Consider the following 24692-nt stretch of genomic DNA (forward strand, 5'->3'; position numbering starts at 1 on the left):
TCTGTTGCTGGGCAACTGAGCTATTTTAGTGTCTGCAGCTAGGCCATGGAGCCTGAGGTGAAGCTATGGAGCCATCCTCAGTGCCCAGGTCCAACTGGCTTGAACAAATCAAGCCATGGCTGCAGGAGCGGAAGCGAGAGAGAAAAAGAAAAGGGAGAGGGGGAGGGCTGGAGAAACAGATGGCTGCTTCTCCTGTGTGCCCTGACTGGGCATGAACCCGGGGCTTCCACACACGCCAGGCCGACGCTCTACCACTGAGCCAACCGGCCAAGGCAAGATATTTCTAAATTTAAAGATAGTTCCCTGCTCTAGGTGGATCTTTTGTATTTATTTTTGGTTTGCTTGTTTGGATTTGTGGTAGTTGGTGGGTAGAATGAGGAATAATGTTGGAGTTATTTTCCTCAGGTAGAATGAATAGACTGACCTAATTCTGTTTATAGCCTTTGTACTCAACAACTGTTTCTCCAATACTCGTACACTCCAGGGTAGAGAACTAACATGAGCATTCTTATAAAGTCAATAAACATATTGTCATGATGTTTGATGGGAATAGAGAGAACCTCATAAAATGACTAAAACGACACCCGTTTAGCGTAAACATCATAAAATACATATATGGTTTTCCTCCCCGTGTCTCTTAAAGCTGACACGGATAACTCAGCTACAGGTCTCATTGCGACCTACGTTGAATGGCATACTTTCTGGGGAAGTCAAACTTTATTTTTGACACAGAACAAAATAGATGAGAGGGTGGATCTGACAGGAGTGGTTCACCAGAGCAAAACCTGGACGAGGTCTTTGAGCAGGCTCAGGTGGGGAGCCCGGCCAAGTCTTTAATGGATGCGCTCTGGTCTCTTCTACTCTTCCTGCAGCTCTGAATATATTTTTTTAAGATTTTATTTATTCATTTTAGAGAGGGGAGAGAGCGAGAGAGAGAGAGAGATGGAGTGAGGAGTAGGAAGCATCAACTCCCATATATGCCTTGACCAGGCAAGCCTGGGGTTTCGAACCAGTGACCTCAGCATTCCAGGTCAATGCTTTATCCACTGTGTCACCACAGCTCAGGCCCTGCAGCTCTGAATATTAATTAACTATGGACACAAACCCAGTTTTTCTCTTGTAAAAATTAGAAAGCAGGTTGTTGTTTTTTATGCTATGACTTTCAGTGTAAATGCATAGTACAAATTCTCTGGTTTGGGTGTGCTTAGATGTGGACGGAGGATTCTATAGGTGATTATAACCTACAAGTAAAGGATAACATCAGATCTTGCAAGGTTAATACTGTATGTACCATTAACATATTTGAATATTAGTTAGATGCCGTTATTGGCAATGTTGTCTCGTACAAACATCAGCATGTTCTTGCCGGTTAAACTAGGTCAGAAAAACAGACCTCCTCTTGACAATGGCTGTTTTTCACTGAGGGAAGGAGGTATTCCTAGTTGCAATTTTGCAGCCAGTGCCTCATAAGCAGGAAGCCAGGACTCTAGTAGCAGCTACAGATTGCAAGGAATGGCCAGCTGATGGAAGCTCCATCTGTGGGTGGCTGCGAGGGCATTCTGCTTTCCTGCAGTTTGACACAGCGCAGAGGACACGGGAAGGTAGGAGATAAGGGTTCTACATGCAGCTGTGGTGTTAGTTAGCTGTATGACTTGTCCTTTCTGGTTCTGTTACTTTATCAGCAAACTGAGAATGAGAAAACCTGCCCTTCTACATGAGAGAATGACTATAAGGATCAAATAAAACTTTATTGATATAAGGTACTGTTATCATTACATCTTAGAGAACTTCATTTAAATATTCAAGAGAAAAAAATGCTGAGAGTTGAGGGTGTTTAGCTTGGTGAGTGGGGAGATGACATTCAGTGATCAGGTTGATGTAGGCAGGGATTTCCCCATCATGGCTTAGAAACTGCATGCAGTGAACAGATGGTGCTCTCCAAGAGCAGGGCTGGGGGGCTGGGGGGCTGGGGGATGGGAGATGGTCCAATGGGTTCCACTGAGGCCCCTCAATCTAGTTACCATGGCCATTTCGATTTCATATGGCTTGGTGCTTTTTCTTTCTCTTTTTTTTTTTCAGAGACAGAGAGAGAGTCAGAGAAAGGGATAGATAGGGACAGACAGACAGGAACAGAGAGAGATGAGAAGCGTCAATCCTTATTTTTTTGTTGTGACACCTTAGTTGTTCATTGATTGCTTTCTCACATGTGCCTTGACCATGAGCCTTCAGTCGACCGAGTAACTCCTTGCTAGAGCCAGAGACCTTGGGTCCAAGCTGGTGAGCTTTTTGCTCAAGCCAGATACATGAGCCTGCGCTCAAGCTGGCGACCTCGAGGTCTCGAACCTGTGTCCTCCACTTCTCAGTCCAACGCTCTATCCACTGCGCCACCGCCTGGTCAGACTCAGTGCTTTTTCTAAGCCCTCCAAAGCTGCCCAGCCACTTTGGCCATCATCAGTCTGGCATTTAATCATAGTTGAAGTAGATGTATTTTTTGTTTTTCAAGTTCTTTTTAATTTTTTTTTCAATTTGATTATAGAAAGAGAGAGGGAGGGAGGCAGGAAGAAACAGAGGGGGAGGGAGAGAGAGAGAAAGAGAGAGAAACATTGGTTTGTTTTTCCACCGATTTATGCATTTATTGGTTACTCTTGTATGTGCCTGACAGGGTGTGGAACCGACATCCGTGGCGTATACGTTGACACTAACCAACTGAGCTCCCTGACCAGGGCCTGCTCATCAAATTCTTAAGTTGTTAGGAAACACAGATAAAGTGACTGGTCTGTCTGTTTTTCTGACCTTTCTGGTTTCTCAGTGGTTATTTTATCTCTGGGATTCCTTAGTGCCTCCCAGCCCTCTCCTCCTCCTTGCAGCCTCGCTCCTTCTCATTTCACTGGCTGTTAGGAACTCCATTTCTCAGCAGTAGGAGTGTTCCCATTGTGCTTGGCTTGCTTACAGCACTGACACTTAGTAAATAAATGGACTGAAAGATAAGGACACTCATTCCAGTTCTGCTTCTTTTACCCTCTGGGGAGAAGCTGTCCTCTTCTCTACGCAGTTTGGAGCAGGAAAAACAGCAGCTTCGCAGCCCCCAGGTTGTTGCCAGGATGATCTTTCTAAGTGGAAATGTTACTTACTTGCTCAAAGTCGGATGACTTCACTCTGTCCATCCTGGCTCCATGGGCCACTCAGGCGCATAAGTAAATGGCTTTTGTTTGTTCTGCACCATGTTGGCGTTCCCAGGGTTTAAAGCAATTTAAGTTAGTGGGAACATTAAAGACTGGAAGATTTTTATGAAACCCAGTATTTTGGTTTCTCTTGGAAAATTGTTAGATGGCAAGGCTGGGCCTCAGGACCTGGGTAGGGCTGCCCCTCAGCCAAGGCACTGCTTTACAGGTGGCACAGCTACCGCTGGGCCTTGTCATTGCCTTACATTATAAAGGCAGGACCTTGTATTTGCTGCCCCACTACAGGACTAAGTGCAAACTCGTTAATGCAGGGGTCCCCAAACTTTTTACACAGGGGGCCAGTTCACTGTCCCTCAGACCATTGGAGGGCCAGACTATAAAAAAAACTATGAACAAATCCCTATGCACACTGCACATATCTTATTTTAAAGTAAAAAAACAAAATGAGAACAAATACAATATTTAAAATAAAGAACAAGTAAATTTAAATCAACAAACTGACCAGTATTTCAATGGGAACTATGCTCCTCTCACTGACCACCAATGAAAGAGGTGCCCCTTCCGGAAGTGCGGTGGGGGCCGGATAAATGGCCTCAGGGGGCCTCATGCGGCCCGCGGGGCCATAGTTTGGGGACCCCTGCATTAATGGGTGTACAGGGTCCTTCCCCATGAGGCCCCACCCTGCCTCTGCCCCTCACCTCCCGCCACATTCCCAGTAGCTGTGCTACTGAACGGATCATTGTTTGCCTGTTTCGGTTGGCTTATTCGTGTATTTTATTTTTTTACCAAAAGGACCCATTTCTTATAATCTCTCTGGAGCACCCATTAGTGGTATGGTGTGTGCCTGGCCCGGCCAACATTGTGGCATGTTTCAAGGAAGTTACATTTTTGATTTTCATGGCATATTGATCCAGAGATTCTGTGAAGAGCAAGAGCTGAGGAGGGAAGCGAACAGACGGGGTCCTTTCTGTGTTTATGGTCATTTCCAAAACAAATACATTTCATCTGGTTACTTGGTCATGTATTTGCAGATATTTTGCTCCAAGAAGTTGAGGATGTAGCAGCAAAATTATTGGTTAGGATTATCTGTTGTCAAATATTTCCCATTTTTTCCCAGAATTACAGGAAAATTCATGTATCAGTTAGCCTTGTTACTTGGACTGCTAGACAATAAAATCTATTCAAGCTATTGGGTAGTTACTTTATTGCAATTCACACTAAGTCCAGGAGCTTGCAGAGGAGTGTGTATTCGGACACTGAGCATTTGCCTCTCCGGTTTCAAGAAATTGCTCTACTGGTCAGCCTTTATCTTACTGGGGCCATCACTAGCCCCAGGTTTTGTTCTTTGCTGGTTCAATAACTTGATTTCTTCGGGAGTCAGGCTTTAGGAATTTAAACACCAACTGAATGAATTCAGCACATTTAAACACCAACTGAATGTATGGTCCTGTATTATCTCTGGGAAAACAGAAATGATGTGGTCACTGCCATTTAAAGCTTATGGTCCAGAAGTGGGACAGATCAGTAAACAATTATGCTAAGGTGTAAGGTGGCCTTACATCCTGGGATGTCCTGGTTCATGCCTGTTGTCCTGGTATAACTATTAATAGCGCCCCCCTTTCCAGACTAACTAGGGGCCACAGTAAGTCTTTCTGGATGTTTGGGGTAGAAAGATGGTAGAAAGGAGGGAGAGATCAGCCTGCTTTCCCAGAGCTGGGTGGTGAAGGAAGTTCAGGCAGTCAAGGTCAGAGAGCTGCAGGTGGGGGCTATGGGGAGGGCTATGCAAAACTGCAGGCAAAAGGGAGGTTGTCCAGGAAGACGCAGTTAGTTGGTGCAAACTAGTCATTGTTTCCCAAATTTATCCTGTGGAAAAACAATTCCCAGAACACTTGGTGAAAATACAGATTTTCAGATCCCACTGGCAATTTGAATTGTGTTTTTAAAGAAGTGCCCCACATGCTTCTTGGACATATTAAAGGCTCAGAACCAATTCTCTACTGATTATGGCTAAGAATACAAAAGGCTGGGAATGCAGGGGGTCAGGAACAGCAAGACTAGAGTACAAGTCACAGACCAGCCAGGCAGGGTGACCCCCAGTGAGAAAAACCGAAGGTAGAACGAGGTGGGAGACATTTATAGCAGAACTGAGAAAAATGGGGATACAGAGAAATGAAAAGATTTGAGAACTATTCAGGAGGAGGAATGAACACAACCTAGTGCATGCCAGCGACTGATTTACATGGGCAATATTATTTCCAGGCAACAAAACACTGTGTTAAATACAGGAACCTGGGGGACCTTATAATCTGAAGGTTTATGTGGTGAACTCTAAACCTAAAAATACAGTTGCATGGTGTTGTGGCATATTCATGTGAACCTAAGAAAATGACTCCTGCTTACTTCACAGCTACAGAGTCTCCAGAACACTCGTGACAGTTGTGTTTATCTCTGGGAAGGAGCTGGGTGACTTCTCTACACATCCCGACCCCCGACCCCCCAACCCTTTCATTTAGACTTCGGGCAAACCCCTGCCCTTCGGATAGGTGAGGTAGCCGTGCCACGTCTTATCTTGCATGATTTTTTCCTTTTATTTTTGTTACTGAATGTGTAAAACAGTCATGATTCATCAACAACATAGGCGCCATCCACTTGTTCCTAAGTTGTGGAGCTGCTCTCTCTGTGGGAACCTACAACCACCTCACAGATACACCATCACCTTGGGAAATTGTGACTGTACAAGAAATGCCGTATCCAGACCAAGAGCATTAAGCCTGGTGTTTGAGGCTGCACTGGTGATTCTGAGAGGAGCAATCCCTAAGTGGAACATGAAGAAATCCTCGGAGAGTGCTGCCTCCAAACATTAAGAGGATTTTTATTTTGAAGGCTGCCTTCACCAGGCCTGTTGGCATACTTCTGAAGCAGCAAACGAAGTCAGAAATCAAAGATTTGGAAGTTATGAAAAGAAAGCCTCAAAAAGGAGGATGGGAAACCGATCAGGCTATAATTTCACAGGGTAATTCGGCACCCTTTACCAGAGACTTGGCTACAAAGCATCCACGAGTGCGGTTTGGGGAGGGACAGAGCATCTAAGTTTCCAGCCCTTGGCCACCCTGGCAGCGTAGCTGACGGATTATCCAAAACCAGGGGGTGACAGGGTTGAAGGTGAACAGGCTGAAATCTTCCACGCTGTCAATATCAGGGAGGGGAAAAACACCAGTCAACAGCGGCCTCAAAGTTTTGTTTTTTTAAATAAGAGGTTTAACTTCTGTGCGGTCCAACATCACCCACGCCATCAAGTCACAGTGGGCAAGATGAAAATATAAAAATAAAAAGGGAAGGAAGGAAAGGCCAACGTGCGGGGACCCAGAAAAGTGGATCTTCGTTGCTGCTGACGTTGACCGCACTGTAGAGGTGTCTGGGTCCGCAGTGCGAGGCGCAGCCGGGAAGCCCCCATCCCGCTGTCCAGGCGCGACCAGAGCGGCGCGGCGGCGGGGGGGGGTCCGGCGGGCGCGCTGCAGACATCAAAGCCCCGCCGCCGCGGCCGCCCCCGCGCGCGCGCGCGAGTAGTACGGTCCGAGGGGCGGCTCCTGGGGCGCGGCTACCGCGGCAGCTGATGCGCGCCGCGCGGGCGGGGAAGGGGGACTTGGGAGCCCGTTCCCCCGAGTCCCCGAGCTGCCGGGTGCCGCGGCCCGGGGTCCTGACGAAGCCCCAGGAGAGGCGTCTTCCCGGCGACAGTCGCGGGCGCGGGGCGGCGCCGCGGTCGCCCCATTGGGGAAGGAGGACTTAGGAGGAAGCGGCGTTGCCCGGCGGCGGAGAGGAAGCGCTTCCACCCGGGCCCCCGACGGCGCTCGTTTAACCACATCCGCGCCTCCGCTGGAAACGCTTGCAGGCGCCTGTCACCGGTTCCCTCCATTTTGAAAAGGAAAAAAGGCTCTCCCCTTCCCCTACTCATAGGAGCTGGAGCCGCAGGACCCGCGCTCATGGCGTTCAGCCCGTGGCAGATCCTGTCGCCCGTGCAGTGGGCGAAATGGACGTGGTCCGCGGTGCGCGGCGGGGGCGCCGGAGACGACGAGGCCGGAGGGCCCGAGGGCGACCCCGAGGAGGAGGACTCGCAAGCCGAGACCAAATCCTTGAGTTTCAGGCAAGTACACGCATCCCTGCGGAGATGCAAACGTGCTGCCATCCTGCCATCCACCCATCCTGCCATCCATCCATCTGCAGCTCATTCTGTGTGCGTGTGTGTGATCGCCCACCCGCATAACCATATTCTTGGCAATGCATTTCAAATGTTCCCTCTGTGCATTCGAAAGTTCAGGATGTTCCGTCCTCCCGTGGATTTTCTTTCCCCCGTTCCAGTAGGAGCTTTTCTGACCCTAACCCAGAATCTGCAGTCTGTCCGCATCCCGGTCTGCCTCAGTGACCTTTTCTAAGCTTCGGTCTCCCGCCCCTACACACACGCACACACACACATACCACAGTGTCACTGATTACACTGGTGGAACTGGGGGGCTCTTCCTGTGCGGAAGAAGTCGCTCCTACTGTATCCCAAAATACAGTCTTGGTAAAGAAGGTCTCGTGATGACAGGCCCCTGGCAGCTGGTGAGAAATGGTGGTCTCTGCTGAGCTGTCACCCGTGTGATTGCGGAAGGCAGGTGACTGAATTCTCAGCCTCTGGCCCAATGAGTTATAACAGGTAGAGGCCTGCCAGAGAAAAAGGCATCACAGCGAGCGTTGGCTTAGTATTTTAGGGCAAGGGGACAATCTTAATTTTTAAGGCTCTGGGAAAGGGCTCTTCTGAGAAAAAGACGCTGTTGAAAAGAGCTTTTTTCCTGGGTGTCAGAGAGAAGGATGACATCCAAATAGATGGTGCTGGAGAAAAGCTCCGGAGGATGGTGAGTTTCAGGGAGACAGGATGCCAGACAGAAGCCTGAGGAAGACCCAGCTAGAAAACCCACAGCATCGCCCACAGGCCAGGCCAGTCTGTGCCGAGGGGCAGTGGGTTGTGAAGTTAGGAAGAATTCTGGACTTGAGCCGTTTTGGATATTATAATTATAAAGGGTGTCGGAAATACCATTGAAAGTGGTAATTCCTCATTTTTCCCCCTTGGCAGCTCGGATTCTGAAGGTAATTTTGAGACCCCTGAAGTTGAAACACCGATCAGATCACCTCTCAATGAATCCTGTCATTTGTCACTAGGATTAGCAGGACCTGGGGCCAAAACGCAAGGTAAGGAAAGACTTTCATTTTCTGCCTCTTTTGTTTCAGTTCTGAAAATGGAAATGAGGGAAGGAAAAGTGTAAATTTAGGGCCATTTAGGTTTGGATGATCTCCTTATTGAGAAAGAGCTGTTTTAAAGCTCCTGGTTTATTTGAAATGGTTTTGTTTGTTTGTTTGTTTTTAAGGATTGTGGTAGTCAGAGGCTTTCTTCCCCAAACGGTTTGTACATTTGCAGCATGAAATTATCATTATCAAACCTTCCTGCTGGGCCCTTCCTCTGATCCCCTAAAAAACAAAACTATGTGTAGGAATGCAGTGGTGGAAGTATGTTTAGATTTGGCTTCACAGATTTCTCCAGCTAAGCTTTCTGCGAGGGTGTGGCTGGAGAAAATTTCAAGGTAAGAGTTGACGTTTTTTTAGATGAGAAGGAATCTTAAGAGGCTGTTTTAAAACTGCTCTTTCACACAGCAGTGGAGGTGAACCCCTCAGTCTTCCTAAGAAAACCTGGTGCAGAGAGTGTCTCCTGGCCCCTCAGAGCCCAACCTTGAGCCTGCCCTTCATCTACAGCAGCATCTGCTGTTCCACTTAATTAGTAGAAATCTTTTTTGTCGCGCAGCCAGTTTTGAGTAAAATTTCACCTATTCTGATGGAATTCATTTGTCTGTTCAATAGAGTGTGCTGTGATTCAGTAGGGAAAAGTCCTGCTTCCGCCCGTCTAACATTACAAGAGGGCGACGCACCCTTTAAAGCAGGGGTCCCCAAACTTTTTACACAGGGGGCCAGTTCACTGTCACTCAGACTGTTGGAGGGCCAGACTATAAAAAAAAACAACTATGAACAAATCCCTATGCACACTGCACATATCTTATTTTAAAGTAAAAAACAAGACGGGAACAAATAAAATATTTAAAATAAAGAACAAGTAAATTTAAATCAACAAACTGACCAGTATTTCAGTGGGAACTATGGGCCTGCTTTTGGCTAATGAGATGGTCAATGTGCTCCTCTTACTGACCACCAGTGAAAGAGGTGCCCCTTCCGGAAGTGCGGCGGGGGCCGGATAAATGGCCTCAGGGGGCCACATGCAACCCACAGGGCCGTAGTTTGGGGACCCCTGCTTTAAAGGTTAAGAGAAATCTACACGTCACCTTCTTAAGTATTATGGAGAGAAGTGAAGCAGGGGAAGGAGGAGTAGGTGGTATGGGGTCGGGTAGGAGATGCTGAAGGGTCATTACGGGGAGGCTCAATGATAAGGAGACTTGAGCAGAGCCCTGAGGATTGAGGGAACAGCCTGGCAGATTCCTGGGGCGAGAACCCTTCCAGCAGAGGGCATAGCATCTGCAGAGGTCTGAGACAGGACCAGCCCGTGACGGGCAGAGCCCCGTGTTGGGAGGGTGGCAGTGTGGCAGCATGTTTGTGGACCAACCAGTGAAGGCGCCAGTGTTGCTGGAGTGGAGAGACGAGGCAGGGAGCAGGAGTGACTGAGGTCAGCCAGGTAAGGAGCAGTCTGGATCATACCGTAGTGATGCTACATTTTCTTTCTGATCGAGATAGGAAGCCATGGGAGAAGGTGTTATTTAGCTTCCTGGGGCTGCTTGAGAAAGTACCATAAACGTGGTGGCTTAAAACAACAGAAATGGATTCTCTCACAGTTCTGAAGGCTAGAAGTCCGAAATCAAGTGGTCAGCAGGACCAGGCACCCTCCAGATGTGGTTGCTGGCAGTTTTTGGTATTCCTTGGCTTGTGGCAGCACAGCTTCAGCATCTGCCTTCTTCATTGCCTGGCCACTTGCTTCCTACTTTCCTGTGTCTTCACATGGCGTTCTTACGAGGACACAAGTCATTGGGTTAGGGACCATCCTAGTCCAGTATGACCTCCTGTTATCTTGGTTGCATCTGCAAAGATACTCTTGCTTCAGCACATCTTTTTGAGGGTTCCCAGTTCAACTCACAGCAGAGGGCTTTGAGCACAGGATTGTGCTTTGATTTCCTTTTAAAAAGGTTAGCTGACTGCTGTCTGGGGAAGGGACTCTAGGACCAGGTCCTTTTTTACTATCTTTCTCTATTCTAGTGTCTGCTACTGTTACCCTACAGTGGCATATAGAGCCAGCGTTCAGTTAGCTAGTTACCTAATTTTTGGTCTGATTATGACTTTCTGTCTCCCAACAGCTGTTGTATTTTATTGTTTGATAACTGCCTCACAGGTTGCCTAGGGAAGTTAGGTTCTCTGTGGTAGAGATCATGGCAGGGCTGGATAATCAGTGAAATACCAGCTTTTTGTGGTTTGCTTTTGCTTTAAATTGTGACCTCCATGCTGTGAACTGCTGAGAATTGAGAATACCCTCCACTCGCCCTGGCTGCTTTCACCATTGTTTTAGGCAGAGACCGCATGGGAACAGGCAAGTTTGTGGGTTGGAAAACGTGTGTGTGCGCTTTGCTTTGTATTTGTGGCATTCTCAGTGCCTGAAGATGCCACTTGTTCTTTGGTAGCTTTCCTTTTCTTCTCTCAAGACTGACAGACAGAAGGGAGATTTGAATGCCTGAAAGAACTATTTTTTAGCCTTCTCATCAAATTTAAATAAAGCTCACAAGACTTGTTAAGTTGGTATTTGAAAGCCTGTTTGAATGGGCCTGAGCTTGGGCGGCCCCTTCCCCTTCCTTGCCATTCTATCAGCTGGTAGTCTGATTCATTCTGACAAATTCTTTGCTAATTGAATTGAACAGGGGGCCTGGTTAGTGGCCTGGATGGCCCAGACCTGGCTCCCAGAGCCATAGAGACCCAATTGTTTGGTCCATCGTATGACACTGACTCATTATTACAAGTTTTGGTCATTACACTCTCACCCTCTAAAAGTTGCATGCATGGACTGGGAAAGTGCTGTGGAGTAGTTAATGACTGCAGATCATGTCTGTTGTGGAGGGTTGGCCGGGGAGTCGAGTCTGGAGAACAACCACTACATGTATATTATGAAGTCTCTCAATTTAGGGTCTTTATATAATAGGACGATTGCTTTTTGGCCTGGTAATATCCTGCCTCCTACGGCTCTTTCTATCCAATATCTAGAGTTAGGCCAGAGTCCTGTTGATGGCTTTGTCGCACATACACAGTCAGTGAAAAAGTACACCGAAGCATAGCTCTGACTAGGGATGGTATCAGTGGGCAAATTCCTGGAGAGTCATTTCTTTCTTTCTTTCTTTTCTTTTAAGTGAGAGGAGGGGAGATAGAGAGACTCCGCACGCGTCCTCAATAGGATCCACCCAGCAACCCCCATCTAGGGCTGATGCTCGAATCAGCCGAGCTATCCTCAGTGCCTGGGGAAGACACTCAAACTGATCAAGGCACTGGCTGCGAAAGGGGAAGAGAGAGAGAAGAGATGGAGGGGGAGAGAAGCAGATGGTCACTTCTTATGTGTACCTTGACCGAACCTGGGACGTCTGCACACCAGGCTGATGCTCTATCCACTGTGGCGAGTCATTTCAAATTGAAGTCTAATCTCTGGGCCTGAACGGTTCTTTCTCTGTGATAAAGTTAGCCTTTCATATTTCTGTGGTCTAGGACATGGCAGAACACCAGGTGTAGATTATATAAGCCTGTATCTTTTGGAGGGATGAGTTATGAATTACCCAGTTAGGAGCTGGTGCTAACGTGTGAAAGATGCTGGCTTCCTGGTATATAAGGGCCCTCAAATGTGTAGGCTGTTTATCATATACCGTACCCATGGCCCCACCCCAGCCTCCATTTAATTATTTGAACTCAGGGAAACATCTGCACCTATACTGCTTAGAAAAATTAGGGGATATTTTATAGCTTCATATTCATTCTGAAATATCCCCTAATTTTTGTGAGCAGTATATTTTGAAGTTAATTTTCTCTTTACCGGAAGTTTTTTAGGGACCTACATTATCTGAACTCTATAGTAACTCTTCTTAAGACAGAGTTGTAGAGTTGTATGCCATTCTAGACATTAACAGTGGATGAGGCTGTGGGTTTTTAGTTGTTGTTGTTGTTTTTTTAAGCCACAAATAAAAGCCAGTTTCAGACTAACTGGTGAAATAAAACTCTAGCCAAAGAAATTTCTTGAAAATACCAGGGTGATGACTGTAATGTTTGCACTGGTCGTTCTGTGTTTGCTATCTGTCTGCCTTCCCCCACAAAGGGTGTTTAAGTTGCTGCTCTTCCTACACTTGGCTGGGAAGTGTATCAGTGAGGAGGAGACAGTGCCTAGGAAAGGACCTTTGAAAGAGCTACAATCTGAAGTTCCTCTTTTTTCCGGAGGGGGCGGTGCTTATGGACTGGTTTTGTCCAGTGTTTAGACTGTAAAGGCTGCACTGACTGCCCCTGCTACTTGAGCCCTCCCCCACTACACACCCACCTTTATTTACCAGGCATCCCCAAACTACAGCCTGCGGGCTGCATGCGGCCCCCTGAGGCCATTTATTCGGCCAGCCGCACTTCCGGAAGGGGCACCTCTTTCATTGGTGGTCAGTGAGAGGAGCACTGTATGTGGTGGCCCTCCAACTGTCTGAGGGACAGTGAACTGGCCCCCTGTGTAAAAAGTTTGGGGACCCCTGATTTAGACTGTTACTCTTCTTTGAGAAAGAGAATCTTAATCCATGTTGAAACTCTGTTTTGTCCTTGAAACAGCTCAATAAACCTACCCTGTTTGATGTGTTCGTTTGACGCCTATAGCTTTCAGAGATGTGCTGTAGTCCTCCAGGACGGAAGAGAGATGAGCAGGGTCAGTCCGCACATCTGGACTGCTGCAGAGGCCCTGTGGGGAATGCAGGTTCTTTGTTGACATAATTTTGGGAGTCTAGATCTGGAATCAGCAAATACGGCCCCGAGACCAAATCTGGCCTGCACCTGCTCTTGTCTGTTGTTGTTCTCCCAAGGGCTAAGGACAGTTCCTACATTTAAAAAGTGTATTTGGAAAAAAACATTTTTGTGATGTGTAAAAATTATATGAAATTCAAATTTCAGTGCCCATAAAGGAAGTTGTGTTGGAATGCAGCTACACTTGTTCACCTGGGTGTTGTCTGTGGCTGCTTTCACACTGTATCAACAAGGTCAGATACTTGGGTCAGAGAGCGAATGGCCAGAGAACCTAACGGAAAAGTTTGCCAACTTAAAGCCACATGGCAGTTTTGGTAAAAAAAAAAAAAAATACAAGGTTTAAGTAGTTTGGGATGATAATTTAAAAAATTTAGCAAGGGTGTATCTGATTAACCAATGAACTGTGAGTGCTGCGTGCCATTAGTATGGACCCCGGTGGTCAGGTAATTGATTCTCAACTGACTGAAAGATCTGAGGATGTACACAAAAAGAAATTAGAAAAGATGTAGAAAGAGCTCTTGTTAAATCTAAGCCTTAGATTTTTTATTTTAGCGCTTTGGGTTAAATATATAACCCAGTGCTATGCAAACGTTTTTTTATTAGGCATGCAACGAAGTATTCCAGCTGCATCTACAAGAATGGTTCCCCTAGGGATTTAGTTTAACATCCTCTCCCTGCCCCTACCACAGGGATTGCTTTATTAGAATTTTTTTAGAAATGATGAGACTAATTAAGGACTTCTAACATTACCTAGGTCAACAGTTCAACCCATGTGGCTCCTTCTACAACACCCCAGGTTAATGCTTTTCATTTTCTTTTTCTTTTTGTATATGATTGACTTTTTCACAGCTTATATTTTTATGTTAATATTGTTTTATATCTTTTAAGATGTTTAAGGCTTGAATAATAACCTCAGCAGTGTGATGCAATTTTATTTTATTTTTCTTCATATAATGTTTTTAGCTCTCAACTCCAAGATTATCACTAGTTAGTAAGTGGGATCAGAGCCATGTTTCTTTGTTGTCTATTTCTCCCTGGGAAATGAGCCGCGCACGGAGCACCTCTGCTTCTGTATGGCGCTGCCCCTAAAGAGAATGTCTTGGGGAAAGATGTAGTGTTTCCAGAAGAGACCTTGGAGAGTGCAGAATCATAGGTTTTAAATAAAAATTTGGGCTGCCCGACCTGTGGTGGCACAGTGGATGAAGCATCAACCTGGAATGCTGAGGTTGCTGGTTCAAAACCCTGGACTTACCCGGTCAAGGCACATATGGGAAGCAACTATGAGTTGATGCTTCCTGCTCCCCCTCCTTCTGTCTCTCTCCTTTCTCTAAAATTCAAAAACTTGGGCAAGGGCAAAAGTCTACTTGGCAAAAGTAAAGATTTTAGTAACTGTCAAAGCAGTATTTTGTTTTTAAGATGAATAGTAAATTCCAGAACTTTCTAAGAAATGTAATGATTAAACTTATTTCAGACTTGTACTCCCCAATTTTAAGCTTACTTGAGCATCAAATAAAGCAATTTGTTTACTTTAATAGTTTCTGCTGATGGAGGCATTTCTGTGTATTTCTGGTGGTAGTGGGACAACCCTTCTAAATGGTACTGCTAGCATTTGATACTCCACTTAAAAAGTGGATGTGGTCTAAGGCCATTTAAACATTTCAGTTAAAGAGCAGTCATAGTGTCTTTCAAGTGACCAGTACTATTTATTGTTCAGGGAACCTTGGAAGTGACCGTGTGTCATAGCCACCTAAACTCAGATTAGTGATGGGAAGATCGTGGTTTATTCACCCAGAACAGCCATCTCAGTGGGGATTTGGTAACTGAGGATTGCTGAATTATCCCAAAGTTGTTAAAGTTGGGCCTAGAAAGGTATTGCTCCTTGTAAGTTCCAAGATCTCACCCTCACCTTTGTGTGTACATGAACCTAATTTTGAGTTCACACAGACGTGATTGGATCCTCAGGGCTAAGAAGGGTGATGGCCAAACCCAAGGGACTAGTAACCAAATGGGGTATTGCATTAATTCACAAAAAATGTAGTTTGACAGTTCTCTTTGGCCGATACAGATACTGTCAGGTACCCTCTTTCCTGTGTCATTGCTGGTAATATAGCAACACTTAATTGATCTCCACCTTTCCTACCATACCACTCCCTCTTAGCAGACCACTGTCTGTCTCAGCTATGTTTACTGTATGTATTGGAAGCAAGTAGGGGTTGTTTCTTTTTATATAGCATCTAATTTTATTTTTATAACAATGATGCTGTATGATAGCACAGATGTATATCCATCCCACTGATTGGGAAATTGAGGTCAGAGGCTTTATTGCTGGTAGTTGAGTGGGGTCTTAAATTCAGCTTCTAAGATCAGAGATCTAGAGAGCTGGTGGAACGTATTATACAGCTTCTCTCCCCAGGGAATGTGTGAATCTCTTCACTGACTGAAGACTTACCACAGGAAGTAAGCGTCTTATAGTCTTTGTGTTGCCAGGACAGTGGGGGGGGTGGGGGTGGGGGTGGGGGGTGGGGGGGGAGCGTCCTCTTAGATAGCCTTCTAAGTGATAATAGTTAAAATAAAAAATTCAGCAGCGGATACATCTTCCACATGTGTTAACTTGGCATATGTAATATATGAAGTATAAAATGTATTTTAGGAATTTTGGACGTGAGACATTTGGAAGTTTACAGCACGATTTAGATAGAAACAAAAAAAATAAAGCTTCACTGTGTAAGCAGTGCAGTTGGATTAAAAAAATTTGCTTCCTTAATGCTTAGCTTCAGCTCATCAATGAGAAAGAAAAAGGAAATGGGCGCACTGAGTAATAGTTTTGCTTCCCTCTTCTGGGAGTCATCTGTGGGTGAGGAGAGGCAGGTGCATGAACGTGTGTGTGTGTGTGTGTGTGTGTGTGTGTGCGCGCGCGCAGCTTCCTGGGACTCTGCACCTATTTGGGGGAAGGAAGGGGTATTTCTAAGAGGCCTGAATTCATTCTCTTGTTGCATAACAGGTTAGTCCAAAACTTATTAGCAGCTTAAAAAAGGAAACATTCATTATCTCACATAGCTTTGCAGTTCTGGAATTTGGGAGCAGCTGTCTGGGTGGTCTGGCTTAGGTTCCTGGGGAGAGCAGAGTCACGTGTTGGCGGGGGCTGCAGTCGTTTGAAGGGTTGGCTGGGGCTAGAGCACCCTCTCCTCAGGTAGCTTGCTCGGGCCTAGTGCTGGCTGTCGGGGAAGGCCTCGCTTCTTCACCGTGTGGGTGGACCTCTCTCTCTCTGGGATTGCCTGGTGTTCTTCCAGTCTGGTGGCCAGCGGCCCCCCGAGTGAGGAATCCAAGAGCAAGATGGAAGTTGCAATGCCTGTTGTGACTTAGCCTCAGAAGTAGCTCTCTGTTATTTCCGCAGTATCCTTTTGGTTACCAGGTCCGTCCAAGGTGTGAATGCCAGGAGGTGGGACTCACTGGGGGCCATCTTGGAGGCTGGCTACCTCAAGGCCCCTTTCTACTTAAAAAAAATTATATCAAAGACTGCATAGTTTTTTCGTTATTTCTTTCTTTGGGGCCTCTTAACCGCCCCCCCCTTTCCTGCTGCCCCTGTCCTTAGAGTGCAGGAGCAGAAGCAGCGGGAACATGACGTGGCCTTCAGCCAGGGTCCCTGTGCACTTGTGGGAGGTGTCTCCTGTGCCCGACGTACTGGCTGCTGCTGCTGTTCCCTGCAGGCTGCAGCCTTTCTTTATCCTGCATCAGCCTCCCAGCTCCGCGTAGGCGGCTGCTACTTTGTGAGAGAGGCAGTTGGTATTTTGAATTCGCCAGTAATTGCTTCTGAAGAGATGCACATTATGTTTGGCAGCAACAGAGAGAAGTTACACAATTTCAGGTCTCTGCACAGGAGCCCCATCTGGTAGCACATGCTCTCTCTCCCCTTGCTCTTCCTGCTGCAGAGCTTGCGGATGGAGAAGTGCTGTAGAGAGGGCGCTCTGTGAGTTCTGACTGCGGTAGGGGGTTTCCACTCTGAAATGTAACCTCAAAACCAGACAGTTGTAGCCCTGGCCAGTTGGCTCAGTGGTAGAGCGTCGGCCTGGCGTGCAGGAGTCCCGGGTTCAATTCCTGGCCAGGGCACACAGGAGAAGTGCCCATCTACTTCTCCACCCCTCCCCTTCTCCTTCCTCTCTGTCTCTCTCTTCCCCTCCTGCAGCCGAGGCTCCATTGGAACAAGAGATGGCCTGGGCGCTGGGGATGGCTCCTTGGCCTCTGCCCCGGGCGCTCGAGTGCCTCTGGTCGTGACAGAGCAACGCCCCGGATGGGCAGAGCATCGCCCCCTGGTGGGCGTGCCGGGTGGATCCCGGTCGGGCGCATGCGGGAGTCTGTCTGACTGCCTCCCCGTTTCCAACTTCGGAAAAATACAAAAAAAAACAAAAACAAGACAGTTGTAGAACTCAGGGGCATCTCATGAGTGAGAAGGCATTGATTGTTACGTGGGCTTCTCTGGGAAGGCTTTGGCTTCCTGATAGGCAGATTCTTCATGAATAGTGGGCCCCGCCCTCTTACCTTATTGTAATCTTGGCCCTCAGAGGATAGGGTTTGGGTCTCTTTGTCAATAAAATAACATAAGGTGTTGGTTTGCAAATTTGAAGTACTTTCTTCATCCTTAGTACATGCCTTTTCAGTCCATCAAGTGGCTTTCCAGATGATTCTTTTTTACCTGTGGAGTTTTGTATTTTAGAGTGAGTCTGTCTGGAGTTAGAAGGTTATCTCTTATCTTGGGAGAACAACGTGGCACTTGGCGCCCTGTCTCTTACAAAAAGTAATTATCCCTCCCCCCAGCCCCACTCCTTAGTTCCTGAGTAATGTTTTTGTTTGATTTTGTTTTGGAAGGTGGGGAGGAGAAGGGTTGGACAGTTAGTTCATTACCTAGGTTGAGTCAAGGGTGTGTATGTGTGTTGATGTTGTTTTTCTGCTTTAAGTAGTAACATCTTAAAATTCTGGCATACTCAAGAGAATGTTCTGCCGTTTCCTGCTTTGACTCATCCACTTGGAACCCTGACCCGGGGCCCCAGTGGTTGTCAGGTGAACGTGAGCTCTGCAGCCCACACCCTTAGGTTCTGCCCAGCCTCTGGAAAAGGCCTTTTTGTTTAGTTGTCCTGTCACTGGACAATAAATATAGTGTTCACTTCAACTCCATTTTAAGGCTGATGCCCTTGACTCATCTATTTAGAATGTACATATATATATTATATATATATTTCTTTTTTTTTCCTTAGGTGAGAAGCAGGGAGGCAGAGAGAGAGACTCCCACATGCGCCCTGACTAGAATCCACATTGCAAGGCCTTTATGAGTGATGCTCTGCCTATCTGGGGCTGTTGCTCAGCAACCAATCTATTTTAGCGCCTGAGGCAAGGCCATGGAGCCGTCCTTAGCACCTGGGGCCAACTTGCTCCAGCCGACCTATGGCTGCGGCAGAAGAAGAGAGAGATAGAGAGAAGGGAGAGAGGGAGGGGTGGAGAAGCAGATGGTTGCTTCTGCTGTGTGCCCTGACTGGGAATCGAACCCAGGCATTGACATGCCAGGCCAGTGCTCTACTGCTGAGCCAACTGGCCTGTATAAAATATATTTCAACTTTGGGGGAATCAATGGGACCAGGAACTCAGAGGCATGAAATCGAAAAGCCCTAAAATCTGCCTAAAAGGTAATGTTCAACCCTAGTAAAGACTCTATTAACAGTCTCCTCAGGTCAGAACGCTTGCAGCTAGGAGTGGCACCGTGCCAGAATCACACTTGTTTCCCTCCTGAAGCCCTTTATTCAAACCTGGGAGACTAGGGGATGGGAGGGCGGGCCAAGTATCTGTAGGAGGGGTCTTCAAAGGGAGGGGGTCAAATGAAGAACAAATATTCTTTACAGCTGTTGTGTAGAGCTGCATGACTTTATCACTACTTACAGGTTCTTTTTCTGTATAAAAAAAGATATTCACATGAGATGGACATTTGCTGGGTAGTGGACACTGGTTGAGCATCAATTGTGTTTTGGGCGCTTGGTTTTGCTTTGGGGTAAAAAGGAGACCGAGTGTGAAGCCTCAGAGTCTGGAGGGAGCTAGCTACCTTCTGTTTCCCCGGATTTGCTTCTCCTGACATTTTAGCAGCAAATAGGTAGTTTAATAGGGGATTGTGTGAGGGAGGTCCTGGAAAAAGTCAAGTGTTAAAAATTAGAGTAAAAAAACCCTACTTCCCCAAACAACAACACAAAAGCCATTTGAGCCTCACAATTGTCATGTCTCTAGGATGGTTCGTATATTTGGCTGTACCTGTTGTAGGAGAGAGGAGTGATGTCATTTTTTGCACCTCCTTCTGTAAATAGACTTTATCTAGCACATTCTAGGCTTCCTCAAGAGAAATTTAAAATCCAAAACTGACGTGATGGTGAGATTTCTCACCTCTCTCAAGTATGTGTCCCTACAAGTGACACACATAAGAGACTATTTAAAGCATTTCCTGAAAAGTAAGTCTACGGTGTGGTAGAACATTTTATTAGATATTTCAGGATGCTGCTCCTGCTCTTTTATGCCCTGAGCCTCCATGTTCTTTTTTTATTTTAAATTGCTTTCATGGAGATGTAACTCACATACAATGCAATTCACCCATTTAAGATGTACAGGTCAATGGTTTTTAGTATAGGAACAGAATTGTGCATCTGTTGCCTCAATCTAATGTTCAGAACATTTTATAGCCCCTCAAAGAAACCCTTACCCATGAGCAGTCACCCCTCCACTGCCACCGTTCCTCTCCCATTCTACCCTCCAGTACTAGGCAACTGATAATCTACCTTGTGTCTCAATAGATTTGCTTGTTCTGGGCATTTCGTATAAACACGTAGTCTTTTGTGACTGGCTCTGTTCACTTACCATAAAATTTTCAAGGTTCATTCATATTGTAACATGTATTGGTATTTCATTCCTTTTTATTGTTGATTAATACTCCACAGTATGGCTATTCCACATTTTGTTTACCCACCCATCAGTTGAACATTTGGGTTCTTTCCACTTTGGGGCCATTATGAACAATACTGCTGTGAATATTTGTGTTCAGCTTTTTGTGTGGATGTATGTTTTCATTTCTCCTGGGTATATCCTAGTAGTGGAATTGCTGGGTCATAAGATAACTATTTCTAACGTTTTGAGGAAACTCAAATTTTTACAAAGTTACTGTACCCTTTTACGTTCCTACCAACAGTGTGTGAGGGTTTCAGTTTCTTCACGTTTTTGATAACACATGTTGTTATCTGTATGATTGTAGCCATCTTAGTTGGTGTGGAGTGCTATCTTGTGGTTTTGATTTGATTTGGAATTTCCCTAATGGCTGACGATGTTGAGCACCTTTTCATGTCTTGTTGGCTGTTTATAAAAATGTTTATTCAGATTCTTTGCCAACTTTTTTTAATTGGGTTATTTATCTTTTTATATTGAGTTGTAAGAGTACTTTATGTATTCTAGATGCAAGTCCTTTATTAGATATATGAGTGTCAGTGTTTTCTACTCTGTGAGTTGTCTTTTCACTTGTTTGAGGGTATCATTTGAAGTATAAAAATGTTTTTATTTTTGATGAAGTTCGTATTATCAATTTTGACCCTTGTCCCTTGTGTTTTTGGTGTCATACCTAAGACGTTGCCTAACCAGTGGCCTTGGGGACTCGGGGGAAGTAGGGGCAGAGCGCGTTGGGGTTGGAAATGGAGACTAGAGAAGTGGGTAGAACGGGATTAGGTTTTGAGTAAGAAGAGACTTTTTTGCTTACTAACAAGGATTCTGAGCCTCTGAATATCAGTTTTATATATTTTATACATTTAAATTGAAGAAGGAGGCATACTTTACACACTGTCCTTTTCTCTGCCTTTTCCCTGTAACATGTCTTTGAGATCCTCCCATAATAGCATATATTGGTCAGCTTCATTGTTAAGACCCACATAGTATTCCAGTGTGATGTTACTCCTTAAATTATCTGTCAGTCCCCTGTGATACTTTATAATAGCGCAAAAAAGTGTAGGAACCCACACTCAGGTGAACATCCTCATCCTTGTACATATGTGCTTTTGGCTGGCCCTCTTTGTGTGCATAATTAAAATACATTCCTAGCAGTGGAATTGATAAGTTAAAAAATCAGTTCATTTTGGATTTTGGTAGGTACTGTTAAATACTTCTGAAAGGATTACCATAATATACTTTCCCATGAAATGTATGAGAATGCCTACTGGCTTCCTTGCCTAGTTACTGAGTATTTTTTTACAAATATGATGGGTTAAAAATGGTATCCTGTTTATTAATTGTATGTGAATTTAAAGTAAACGTATTTTTCAAATATGTTTTGGCCATTTAAAAATTGCTTGTGTACCCATTATATAGAATTCATGAACTGCAGTTCAATGGCAGCATGAGGGACAGTATTGTTTTACATGGGAAATGGGGAGGATTTATGGTCTGGTTGCTCACTCCAGTTTGTCAAGTCCTTATGACAGAAGTTCTCTCTGTGTGTTCTCTTTAATTCTTCTTTTGTTGCATGAGTTTTTGTTCGTAAAATGCTCAGTCACCATGCTTGACACAGTAGTCAGTGCTCGACTTCCTCCTTTTTCTTCCTTCACATTCTTTTTTCACTTTATACGAGATTTTGGGGGAGGCAGCTTATCTGGTGTCTAGTGATGGTGGCTCCAGTGTTTCCTGAACATCTGGTGTATGAGCCTGTCTGCCAGGACTTCACAATACCTCACCTGTGAGTGGGGCTAGCCAAGGCCAAGGTCACTGGGCGGCCTGGCCATTTGGCTTCCCCTTCAAATCAACGTACTTGGAGTATCCAGTCGTTATTAGGGAGAACAGTCTGCGGACGTAGGCACATTTTGGCTGTCCCCAGACCTCATGGCTTCACCCTGCACTACAAACCTGAAGCACCTTCCCGAGAAGGAAATTGTTTTCTACAGTTTGTTCCTGGGGTTTGATTCTGTTCCCAGGGTAGTCTGCCCAAGTACCTTCCTGCCAACCCGCGCCCTGACAAGACCATGTTCTCCTCCAGCTGTCACTGGATGTTTTGTGTTCCTTTAGTCCACCCTTTATTTCAGTCTCACTGTCAACATGCATTAAGTAAGGTGACTGAACTTTATTGAAACAAACCTATTTGAATTTGTGTTTTAGTAAGGGTTCCCTCTCAAGGATTTAGTCCACACTTAAAATTGCTTAAAACAGCACTTGTAACACATTCCTTTTGAATGTTCTCAGAGGTGACAAGTTTTAGTCTTTGATGTTGAGTTCTTTCCCCCTCAGTAGTTTAAGAGTTTTTAAACCCCAGTGTAGTGATTGGGGTGAGGGTTGAAGTTATAACTCCAGGAATGAGGAGCTCTTTTGAGGACCCTAAATGGGGAAGTGGCTCCTCAGTGGGAAGCTGTGGATGTCCCCCCACAGACAGAAGTCCCGCAGAATTTCCCACAGCGTTTCAGAGCCTTCTGGACCCCACCTCGCGTTAGTGTAAAAGAGATTCGTTATCATGTATTGGTTCTGAGATTTTTGTTTTAAGGTTTTTGCCTAAAGTTAGACCTTGTATCTTAGACTTGGATGAGAGATCTATACTATTTGTGGATGTTGAGATTAGGAGGAGGCCAGGATGCGTGTCTGCACCGCACCGGAAACCTGTTTAAGTTCTGGCAGCTTTCTCGCTTTGCATATCAGGTATTTAGAAACCCATGAGAGGGACCATCTGTAGCTGAAGGACAGGAAGCGATAGATCCAGAAGGAGCTTGCAGACAGTGCTTCACCAGAAAGTTAACATCTGAGGGGAAGAAGTCAAGCATCCTGGACAGTTAGGCCAAATCGGAAGTAACGCAGTCCATTGTTTTCCAGGTGGTTGTCGTCTTATCTCCTAAAGTGAGCTTGTACATGTGAAAGCAGCTAGGCAGTGGGTTCTCAGTCTGTTAACTGAATACATTTCTAAATTTCAAATATATTTTGTGATACTGGTATTTCCCCTCCCTCTTTTAAGGCTTTCAAAGTTCCTCAGAACTTGTATTTTAGCCAGTACATTTTCATTATACTGGAGTGCAAACCAGAATGTCGGGCGTTGCCTCAACCTTTACATTTTTGGCATCCATGCCTTTTCTTTTCACAATATTATAAAGGGGTGGGAAACTCTTTCACAGGAGACTAGTCCGTATCCTGAGGAAGCTGGAAGGCATCTGCTGTGTTAGAGCATACATGGGCCATGCGCACGGCCTTTCAGATTTATGGGAGGCTGGTCAGGGAGAGGAAGAGTCTCGTCAGCAGCAGCAAACGTGGCGGAAGTGGAAGTGTTGGTCTGTTTCTGGATTTCCTATGTGTGTGCTGTGAATTCATCTGCTGATCTAATCTCTTCCTGTGCTCACCGAGCCACCAGGCAGCGCCGTGCTTGTCAGACTCGTCAGATTCATTCCAGGGAGACAGCTGTTCAGTCCCTGGAAGAAAGTTTTTAAGGAATACAGGGTTTTTGTGAAAACAGAAGGATGAATAGAGTACGCAACAGTATTTTCAGATTAAAAACAGGCACTGACAGTTGTGGCTGGAACTCTTGACCAATGGGAGATTGGGAACTGGAGCCGACGAGGGTGGGTGTTTTCCTTCTTACTGAAAGTGACTTGCGGCCCTGGCCTGTTGGCTCAGTGGTAGAGCGTTGGCCTGGCGTGCAGGAGTCCCGGGTTCTATTCCCGGCCAGGGCACACAGGAGAGGCGCCCATCTGCTTCTCCACCCCTCTCCCTCTCCTTCCTCTCTCTTCCCCTCCCACAGCCGAGGCTCCATTGGAGCAAAAGATGGCCCAGGCGCTGAGGATGGCTCTGTGGCCTCTGCCCCAGGCGCTAGAGTGGCTCTGGTCACGACACAGCAATGCCCCAGATGGGCAGAGCATTGCCCCCTGGTGGGCATGCCGGGTGGATCCCGGTCGGGTGCATGCGGGAGTCTGTCTGACTGCCTCCCCGTTTCCAGCTTCAGAAAAATACACACACACACAAAAAAGTGACTTGGGTGTGATGCTTGGGGTTCAGGTTCTGCTTTAGGGCAGCACTCAGGTGTGTGGGCTCAGTTGGTACTGGGACACTTGCTGATCTAGAGTATAAATGAAAAAGATCTTATTCAGACATACCTTTCTGAGTTATGTGGTTAGTTTGTTTTCTTGTTCTGCATTCTCACAACGCCCGGAGCAGGTTCAGGTCAGTGAGCAGTCCTCTCCCATTGCTCCCTCCCAGCCCGTTAGTACCTTCTGCAGGAGACAAGGTACAGACCCAGGCCGGGTCTGCGCCCGCCGCCAGATGGAGGGCCGGGCAAGTCTGCTTCCCTGGCACCTGGCCTGAGCTCAAGGAAGTGCCTGGGCGGGCTCTTTTCTCGGTGGAGCTCCTTCCTCTCTGCTCCGGGTGGGGGGCTGACTTCAGATAGGGGCTGCTTGTTTCCTTCCCCACGCCACCATGGTAGGTGGCGTG

General features: G+C 46.1%; 1 protein-coding gene across 11 annotated transcripts in view; it reads left to right on the top strand.

Moving 5' to 3' along the window:
- The window catches only part of TACC1 (transforming acidic coiled-coil containing protein 1), a 100693-nt gene that overhangs the window by 41297 nt on the left and 34704 nt on the right, over positions 1-24692 (top strand). For 3 of the 11 annotated variants that reach the window (XM_066380375.1, XM_066380376.1, XM_066380378.1), the window contains exon 2: positions 8293-8408. The exons of 3 other annotated variants lie outside the window; for them this stretch is intronic. In XM_066380375.1, coding sequence (XP_066236472.1) covers positions 8293-8408 — 116 coding nt within the window. Of the gene's footprint in view, positions 1-6893; positions 7324-8292; positions 8409-24692 lie in introns of those variants that run through there. 5 more of the 11 variants (XM_066380381.1, XM_066380382.1, XM_066380374.1 and 2 more) reach the window with 4 other exon arrangements.

This window comes from Saccopteryx leptura, chromosome 4 (genome assembly GCF_036850995.1).
Source record: "Saccopteryx leptura isolate mSacLep1 chromosome 4, mSacLep1_pri_phased_curated, whole genome shotgun sequence".
Classification (NCBI taxonomy): Eukaryota; Metazoa; Chordata; class Mammalia; order Chiroptera; family Emballonuridae; genus Saccopteryx; species Saccopteryx leptura.